The sequence below is a fragment of the Montipora foliosa genome, chromosome 6 (genome assembly GCF_036669935.1).
Source record: "Montipora foliosa isolate CH-2021 chromosome 6, ASM3666993v2, whole genome shotgun sequence".
NCBI classification, from domain to species: Eukaryota; Metazoa; Cnidaria; class Anthozoa; order Scleractinia; family Acroporidae; genus Montipora; species Montipora foliosa.
The window spans coordinates 3,050,742-3,060,741 of NC_090874.1; the positions used below are offsets into that span (position 1 = coordinate 3,050,742).

A 10,000-nucleotide genomic window follows, 5' to 3' on the forward strand; every position below is an offset into this window, starting at 1 on the left:
GTAAGTGCAGACAAAAAAAAAAAAGAAGGCTTTGTGATGTGTTATTCATTGTTGTTGGCAGTTGTTTAAGAGAAGGTTTTTGTTTATTGATTGCGAATATAGACCGCTTTTGTAAATGGCGACCACCTTTACATTCTTTTGTCTTTATGGTAATTAGACCTACTGCTGTCATTTTGAAGCAAAAATTGTTTTGAAATTTCCTCATCGCAGCGAGGCTTATGAAAGACGTCTATAGCCCAGTGAGAGATGGGTCAAAACCCTACCAAGTGACTTCCTGACTTAAAAGACAAAGGACCATTATTAATATCTTGTAGATGATGGCCAAAATGTTCCTGTATCATTATTGACTCCCTTTTGGCATCCTGCTTCTAAGCTTTCCACAATTCAGTGTCAACATGTTTTATCCCAATCCTTCCATTAAACAAGGATTTTCATTGTTGTAGAAATGCAGGGGATGAATGGCTTGTTACTTCAGAAGATACTGAGTTATATATCCCAGAGGTGTCAGAGGTGAAGAATTGTTTAAGATCTTAACATTCCATATTTCATGTTGTACACACTTCAATGGTAATAATATTATATTATTGCAATAATGAAAATGAACTTACTAATTTAGCACTAATTGAGGGTACTAAGAGTAAAATAATTTAAAATGAAATTGATGTAATGTGGAAATGCCAAATATCAAGGGAAAGGACAAGAATTAAGAGCCATAATTCACAATATGAAGTCCAGAAATTCATCCTCAGAAAACACACATTTTTACAGCCCTACTTTTTCATGTTAAATTAACATGTGTTCAAAATGTGTATCTGGATCAACCTCCAGGAAGTTGTGGCTGAGGTGTCCCGTACAGTGGTGTCTCGTCAAGAGTACTGCATCATTACTGATCCCATTGACAGCAAGGGACGTAACCAGCTGGGCAAGAGGGAACTGCGTAAAGGTGTTACAAGCTTTTTCCTGCATCCAGGTAGGTGCCTTTGTTAGAGAGATTTGGAAACAATCTTCTGTTGAAGAGTAAGACAGCCCCATAGATTGGGACAGCCTGAGAAATGTTTTCCTTGCACTGTCAAAGAGAACGTTATCAATTTTATTGGGTAAGATGAGCAGTACTTTCTCCAATATTGTGCTTAGAAAGGCAGTGAAGTTGAGAAGTACTTAACTGTGAGTGGATTGGAGAATTTAAGGGGTGCTGAGGCCATAGCTGTTATGTGATTAAAGAAGAGGAGAAAAGAACAAGAAAAGTAAAGTAAAGTGGAGGCTAGATGAGCAGATAGTTAAACAGTCAAAAAGCTGGTGAAACGAGGGGGAAATGAAAACGGGAGGGAGAAAGACAAGGAGAAGTAGCTCTGAAGAGAATTTAGAAAAACAAGGTAAATAAATCCCATTGGAATGTTACAAATACAAACGTTAATTCTTTTGTGTTTAAACAATAATAATTATTGTTTATTTACCGAGCCACAAAGCGGCAAGGTCAATATTCTGCCACTATTCACCGAGATTGACAACAATAACAATTATTGTTTTAGTATATACATTGTACACACAAAGTGATCTCAACAACATTCGATCTCAACATTTGCAGAAGAAAACTATTCAAAGTCATTTTAATTGACCTCTCAATTCATGCGTGCAAAGCGAGAAAGTGTTTACAGAAGCTTCAAACATGGCAAATCTAAATAGTAACATTCAATAAAATCCTTGTCACAAACTAGCAAAATGATCATTTATATAATTAACACTGTTCAAATCAGCAACTGAAAGTCTGCTTGTAAAAACATTTTCACTATCAATGGTGGCTCTAATTTGACCTTCTGAGCGCTTGTGTAAACAAACCTCGAACGTTCGGACATTCAAGCAGATTGGACATATAACACATATTGAGATTGCATGGCAGGCGGATATGAAATGTTTCTTTTTAAGTTGAACTTGGAGATGATGCAATTCAGACACTATTTACTTCGATGGTTAGCATTTGGTGTGGGACGCGATAGTTAATTTACACTCGTATTGCGACAGGATTGACAGGGTTGAGTCAGGTTTTTTTCCATCTTCGTTCCTTGGCCGGACAAAAACGAAATGCATTCCTCGCATTGTTATTTACGAATTTACCTTTGTGTATTATATATATATATGTGCTTTAAGGTCGGTAATAAAACAGAATGAAAGTGATTTTAGTGTGGTTTATCAGCTGCCTCAGAAACACTAGTCATTTCCACCTTTTATTGCGAGTTGCAGAATGTTCACGACGAACCGGCATGTTTCTGTTGCACATATATAAAAACGATTCCCGATGCGCAAAATCGCAGGTAAGAAACGCGAATGGTTATCCGAGCAAGATTTTTTGCATATTCTGGCCAAAGTTAGAGAAATCGAGAGGCATAAACGAAAAATGTGGATAATGGCCTGTCATCGCAGTGACTTGTTTGTGTGCAGTTTAGTATATAATCAGTTGTATAGTAGTGTACACTTTCCAGGTTCTTCTTAAAGTATAATTATATATCCACAGTACTGTTCACTAGATTTCCCTTAAAATTCTCTTCATTCTCAAATTACCAGTTGTAATTCATGAACAGGTTAAATTCATTATATTAGGTGATGCCTCTGTTGCTTGGTACAATATTTTTACAGTACTCATTGTCAGCGTGAATTTAAGCATGAAATATTTTCATTTCTAGTACTATTTTGAACTTCTATTATTATTATTATTATTATTATTATTATTATTATTATTATTATTATTATTATTATTATTATTATTATTATTATAAAAGGGGAGAAAGGGAAGGACTCTTCTCTAGTTTGGCACACACATTAGACATGAAGCTAGGGTCATCGGTCACAAGAATCAATGCTATACCTGCAGTTTTCTACCAGGCCTAGCTCATTGAATTTTCCTATTGAGGACGTTCTGTTGACAAAGACTGTACAGTATCTCTGTATTGGTTGATATACTGCAGAAGACTTTACTGCAGTGTATGTCAAGGATTAGGTTGTTATTTCTATTTATTTTACCTATTTATTTATTTTTTGATTGTCAGGAGAGGACTTGGAAGGTGGTATTTTGAAGTCGTACATCTTGGAAAAAGATGAAGCTTTAGTTTTGTCAGCTGTTGATCATTTTGATGACAACTCTTTAAAAAGTGGGTGAACAAGGCTTCATTTTGTTAAATTTTATTACTTTTTACTATTATTTCACAAACATTAATGCTTTTCTGCATCAAGAGCAAGGGTTGCTGGTTTCAAACTTTCTGGGTTTGAGCTCTGTCCTTTGGCACTAGTCTACTCATTCCTACTTCTATAGCAGCCCTAATTGGGTCACTCTAGAACACAGCTATCATATCCAATTTCATAGGTAGGAAGAATGCCATAGACTTCTCTGAAACTTAAATCAGCATGTTTCATTTTAACAAAAATAGAACCTGTAGGCTTTCAGTGATGACTTGGGTGAACTGTCTCAAAGTAATTTTTTTTTATATACAGAAAAGTGTCATCGCTCTCCTGGAGATCGCTGGATGATCATTGGTCCTACAGAATATATTCCCTCTATAGAGGTCACTGTGAACTCAAGAAGGTTTAAGTGCTGTTTATGGTTCATTCTGCTTTACCTCTGTAGTTGCATGACAGGCTTCATTTTTCTAGTCAATGCAGCACCTTAACCTTAGGTTGGGTTTCAACACTCACGTGGTGAAAGTTGCACAACAAAGCAAAGCTCTATCACTTGACCTTTACACGTGTACTTTTCCATGTAAATATTTTATGAGCAAGGGTTCTGAGATCGGGCTTATGGTCAATAATCCCTATCCAAGTGGACTTGTAAGTCTAACCATTTGCAGATGTAATTGCAGAGGCAGAAAACTCTCCAACATGTAGGTTATTTAAGGATCCTGAGTGTTTAGCTGGCTGGGATTTGAACCCTTGATCTCTCACGTGGAAGTCCGGGGCCACCTAGTCTGCAGGGGCTTTTTATAACGTGGTAAAACACAGCCTTGTTTGGTTAGGTTGTAGCTAGTTAGCTTAATTGCTAATAATCAGTTTATGTTTGTATTGCATTTGGCCAGATACATATCTCAATATGTTTCACACCATTCAATTTTATGGCAACATCATAATTTAGCATGTGTGAGCATTGCTGGCAGCTGCTGTTCATCATTAGTCATCTCCTCCAGCCAATCAACTCTGGCCTCAAAGGTTATGTGGTAAATGCCGAAGCTTCACGCAATTCATTGTCCTTCCTTTTAGCTGGTAACGTTAACTGCTATTTAATCTTTAAGGAAAGCCATCCCACTTAGTGAAAACGAGGGAGTTTATGTCCGGGATATCCAGAGTGGTGCAGTAAGTATTTATCTGTCCTGACCTTCATTTTCGATATCTTGTTCTGGTATCATTTTTATCACATATAATCTTGTTAATTACTTTTATCTTTTTGCCATTTTTCCTGAAGGTGCGAGCTGTGATGGGCCCACAGTCATATTTATTCAATGCATACGAGGAATTGTGGGAGAAGGAACTTAGCGAAGATGTGGAAAACATTCTTAAGTGAGAAATTTGGTTCTCTTTCCCTTCCTCCTTTTAATATCCTGTGGTCTATTTCTGGTATTTCTTTGTGAAAAATCTACCTGTGCAAACTGAGCTTGGGATCAGAATTTGCAAGAGATGTGATGTCGTGCACACAGGGCTGGGTGTGGCTGCACAAGGAGAAAGGGAGAAGGCATGCCTCTCCAACTGGCATTCACTTCCAAACTACCCAGGCCAACCCCTGCCCCCTCCTTTCCAATTTCTATTTTCTGCTTGCTCATTAACATTGCTTAGCAACACTTCTAGACAGTCACCCTTAATAATTTTTGACAGCTCAATACAGCAGCGTTGCTCTTTGAGCCTTTACACTCCTTACAAGACTAGTCTTGGTCATGTTTTAATAAGCAATTGCATTTTCCCAATGATTCTAAAGTGCATAATATATTTCTAAATCTGTTTGTTGTAGGAGTGGAGGGGGTATTGGAAGTGCTGACATACGTAAAATGGCATACTTTGAATCCTCTATTGATCCTACAATCAGCACCAATGAGGTTTGAAATGCAACACTTGTGCAATGTATTTCTTTAGTTTGTTCCTAAGCTCTTTTCATTTGCTTTGGGGTGAGTAAACTCCTAAGTAGGTGCTAACAAGTCGATATATTTCCTCTGAAATTATCTACTTTCTCAAAGCCCATAATACATCTTGTTACCGCCCAAGATTTTGCATAATCATTGTTTGCAATTTCTCCGGGGACATGAAGATGTTCCAAGAAAAATCGAAGACAATGCCTATGCAAATTTTTGGAGGGCAAGAGAGATGTATTATGGGATTTGAGGAAGTAGAGAATAATTTTTTTTTCCAACAAAGGGTCGTGACAAGACACGAGTAATTGTTTACCGCTGTCCCGGTAACACTGCTGTGCAGGTAACACATCTTAATTCTTCATATTATAGTATTCCAACACCATTCCTTTTCGTCGTTTGAGAATATTTTGACAAGAGGGCATTTTTTAGTTTATTTCACTCTCTGTGTGGTTCTTCTACGCACTGGAAGTGTCTCATTGAAATAAAGGCGGCTTTAGTTAATCGCTGTAGTCATATATATGAAAAAATTGCTCAGGTCTGATTGGCTAAAAAAGAGTGCAGTTCTCATGTAACACGGGTGCAAATTTGTAGCAAGAGTGCAAATTACAAATGCATTTTTCCAAGTTTACAGTGTAGATACATTCTTTTTCAAGTCCAATGGACGAGCTATTCAAAGCGCTTTTGGAAATGATCGTTAACAAAATGGTGTTCTGGGTTCTGGATTATATCAGAAGAATGTGCTAAGTACTTGAAAAAATGCAGTGTATCATTAAAACGGTGATTAATGTAGCGTAAATTTTCAAAGAGATTTTATTTTAAATTCTGATTATGTTCTGCTCGCTCGCTTCGCGCGATCCCATTCAGTCACGTGATCAAACGTCATGTTTTTTAGCAGGAGTTGTTTGGGAAAGTGACGTGGGCATGCGCTCTTTACAACAATTGTAAAATCACCTCAGTACCACTTTAAAATGCTAGGAGTCAACATGTTTATAGTTTTTCTTGTTAGGTGTATGACTATTTGCGGAAGGGAGCCCGGGTGATATTTGGGCCGGATCTTGTAAGTTAGTGAAAAACTTTCCATAGTTTAGGCAATCGTTGCAAAGTAGTGTAACACTATTCAGAAAATTGAAGAACCGAAGTGTTTCAGACTTCAATCAATTTGTCAAAGATGTTCATCTGTACTTAAGCAGGAAAAGACGTGCCCCACTGAATAGCTTGTGGTTTCTTTGAAAGATCATTCTTTGGGGACAATAGAGATGGTAAGATTGTGCAGTCGTAGTGTTTTAAGGCAAACTCGGTGATTTCCTCTGAAGATGGTTCCAATAAGCAATTTACGTAACGACTGCTACAACTAGTATGGGAATGACACAAAACAATAATAGGTTAAATTTCAAGGGCTCTAAATAAGCGTTTTACATTTTGGTACCGTGATCCCTTGGCCTCGCTGAACCCAAAAACACAAGGTTAAATGACCAAATTCAAGGTTTCAGTGTCAAGAACATCAGCATATGACGGCAAATCTTTCACTCTCTTTCTTCAAAAATGGAATCAAATTGAAAAACTTATACATCGCACCCGTTTCTTTGATTGTGTGTTTTCCTTCGTTTGTTTGTTTGTTTGTTTGAGCAGTTTGAAGTTTTGGCAGCTATTCAGCTGATGTGGACCTGCTATACCCACCCACCCATATAATCACAGAGGACAGCCACAACACCGGGAACTTCATCCCCTACTCTTCTCGAATTCTCCTTTACTGAGCCTATTATTTGTAGTCCTGAGCAAAGTGGCTCTCCTAGAATAGCAAGGCCTTTGTAGTTTTTCTCATATATATATCTATACAAATAAACGTTGGGGTTGTTGTTACAGTTGAACGAGACAGCAATCACGAAGAATGTCCAATAGCTCAAACTTAGTTTTTATGTGAAGTTTTCTTTACGTTAGCGTTGCTTTCATTTCCTTATGAAAGATGCCTTAATTTCTCTCCATAATTGCTTCGATTTTTTGATATTACAGAGATCAGACCGATAAAGTTCCCGAGGCTCGCACCAAAAACTGCTCATGAATCCCTGTTTCTATCGATTATGGTTCTTAAGGGACAACTTTCAAATTAAAATTGGATGACGAATAAGTTTAAGTACCCGCGTGATTATTCTTTTCAGGTTGTGCTGGGACCACATGAGGATTTTAATGTTCTTAGTTTGAGTGGTGAGTGCATTTGCTTGGATAAAGAAAGAAACTTTTTTCTTCTTTTTTCTCAGACTGTCAAGCGTTTTTCTTGCTCCTTTGCCTGAAGTGTCCTTGGAGCCTGGAGATGATTCAGTTTGCCTGAGAGTGAAATTGAACATCCCATAAGGGCCTGGACAAACGGGAAATGTTTGGCGTTTAAACAACGTTGTTTGTTGACCAAACATACTGATGTTGAATTGAGTGGCCACACGGTTAAAACATGTATCAAACTCCACAAGCAATGAACTATGGGTCATAAATACGTAAAAAACACATGGATACAAGCTGCTGAGCAAGCGTGGTACGCATGCACGCGCCAAACATGTTTGATACGGCTGGCCAAATGAACAAAACTTCTCGAGAACAAACTTAAGTTGTTTGATCGAATGTTTGATGGCCTTCAAATTTTATCGAACCCGATCAAACAGCACCAAGCAAGGTGGCCAAATGGGAAAATGTTTGGTCACCAAACAACGTTTGATGTTGTGTGGTCGCTAAACATTTCCCGTTTGGCCAGGCCCAAAAAGAACAGGATTACGTCTCACAAGGTCATTAAAAACATTAATTCTAGAATGGGACTGAAAACGTCTTTCTTTTGGGACTAGTTTTAGCCGGCGTCGCTCACTCAATCGCATCCGCCTTAATGTTGGTTTTAGTTGTATTGTTAGCGCCAAAACAGCTCATCAGACTTTGCCGCCGGTCAAAACTCGTGACTTCTCTAATTTTTTTCTCTCTTTTTTATTTACTGTAGCTGGTAAACCAAAAAAGCCAAATGCTTTGAAAACGATATGTCTGATGCTTGGTCCGGATTTTATCACAGATATAATAGAGGTGGGAACATTAGGCAACCGTCAAGTAATCTTTACCCTTGTCGTCTTGTAGCCGCAATTAATCACCCTCAGGAAGGAATATTCGGGGGCGGAGGATGTTTTGTCGATCCCCATGATGATATATGCGCGAAAAAGCAAAGTTCATCATTTGATATGGGTGATTTAATCTCGTTACAGGTGGAAACGTCAGATCACGCACGACTGAAGATAATGATTGCAATGAATAACCTCTTTGAGGTAACACAACTTCACTTTCACGTACTTTTACGGTTTTAGTTTTCACTCTGTATACCAAAGGTTAGTCTGTTCTGTCTTTATCTTTCAACGTAGTAAGAACTAATATTTTCAAGTATTGATAATATGTTTATTGTTGATCAATTCCCGTTTTATCATGGACGTCAATTAGTTCATCGTCCAATTAGAATCGGTGACACTATTCTCAGAAGCCATATCGAGACCATTAGTAAACTTAATTTGGGTTACTAGTGTCTGTAGACTGTCATTGGGTTATCTGTGTCACGAATGTGAACAAAGGGGCGAAAGAACAAAATAGGGGTGTTGAAATTCGGCTTCAGGGAAAGTGAGGGATGTGATGTAAATTTCATGCAACCCTTATTTGATTGTTGGTGGTCTTAGGTTGAAAGAGGAAACGATGAATCAGAGCAAGCCATCTTTTCTGTGCCAGATTACATTGGAAACGCGTGCAAGACTGTTGGTAGGAACAATCAACCTTCACTTCCCATAAGATTAACTTATTGTAACTGAATTTGAAAGTGAGTTGTTCGCAGTGCGTTGGTTTTCGACGCATAGCTGCATTAGCGTGTCGCGGCTTCCTTACAGAAGAAAAACTCTTATCCGGGCCATATCTCTTTTTCCAGGAGCCAGATTCAGATGGATAATAGGGCCGGTCGCCCCTGTCGATTTTTTATTCTGTTTTGCAGAAAAAAGGTCAATCGTTTAGCGAGTGGAAACGTAGTAAGTCCCCTTAACTTCAAAGGAGTCGGTGGCTTTCCTCCAGGCAGGCCGATTTTTTGCCAGTGATATGTTTTTGTAGCCTGGTGCGACCCGACCCAAAGACCCTAAGGCATTCTCTAATCTTTTGAAACACAGGGCCGTGGTTTTATAGTGTAGTCGCCCGTCCTGCAGGGCCCCAGGAACGGATTTTAAAGTGGGGCGGCGGGGGAGGGGGGGGGGGGGGGCTAATGAGAACGCGTTAGCGTGAGCCAACTAGGGGGCTCCGGGGGCATGCACCCCCGGGAAAATTTGAAATTAAAGTCTTCTGAAATGGCTAGAAATGGATCTAAAACTGCCATAAGTGAAGTTAATTTTTAATTCTTATAAAACAACGAGTAACAAACTGGTCTTCACGTTTGACCAAATTTAAATGAATAGACTAACTTCTAAGCTAAACCCAACAGACGCAACGGAGGAGTGTCACCCGGACATTTTTAAGTCCGATTCTTTGAAGGTGCCAAAGTTGCTTTTTCGATTTTCATTGAGAGCTGCAAACTCATTGGTAACATCTATAAGACAAAGTTTGTCTGTTCTCTGTTTGTGGGTATTAAGTATTGTCAGATTGCTAAATCTTGTTTGTGTCATCGTCGAGCGTAGCCACGTTTTGGGTAACTCTCCCCTAGGCCATTTCCGAGTTCATGTCTGACTCTCCATCCAGCGAAAAAAGGTGGGGGTGGGGTGGTGTAGTGTAGGCTGAGGGTAAGTAACATTACTCCCATTAGGCCATTTCCGAGTTCATGTCTGTCTATTCTTCAAAGCGAGGCTCAGTGCGAAGGTTTTGTCATGAAAATTAGTTTTCATTCTTATGTAAAATAGAACTAATTACCATCA

At 38.7% G+C, this 10,000-nt stretch overlaps 1 protein-coding gene across 1 annotated transcript in view; it reads left to right on the top strand.

The window, feature by feature from the left end:
* The window catches only part of LOC138006321 (major vault protein-like), a 32,417-nt gene that overhangs the window by 13,562 nt on the left and 8,855 nt on the right, over window positions 1-10,000 (top strand). Inside the window, exons 9-21 of the mRNA XM_068852577.1 lie at window positions 444-510; window positions 829-970; window positions 3,042-3,143; window positions 3,484-3,574; window positions 4,275-4,335; window positions 4,445-4,539; window positions 4,985-5,069; window positions 5,386-5,442; window positions 6,109-6,159; window positions 7,259-7,304; window positions 8,077-8,156; window positions 8,333-8,392; window positions 8,792-8,870. Coding sequence (XP_068708678.1) covers window positions 444-510; window positions 829-970; window positions 3,042-3,143; window positions 3,484-3,574; window positions 4,275-4,335; window positions 4,445-4,539; window positions 4,985-5,069; window positions 5,386-5,442; window positions 6,109-6,159; window positions 7,259-7,304; window positions 8,077-8,156; window positions 8,333-8,392; window positions 8,792-8,870 — 1,016 coding nt within the window. The remainder of the gene's footprint in view (window positions 1-443; window positions 511-828; window positions 971-3,041; window positions 3,144-3,483; window positions 3,575-4,274; window positions 4,336-4,444; window positions 4,540-4,984; window positions 5,070-5,385; window positions 5,443-6,108; window positions 6,160-7,258; window positions 7,305-8,076; window positions 8,157-8,332; window positions 8,393-8,791; window positions 8,871-10,000) is intronic.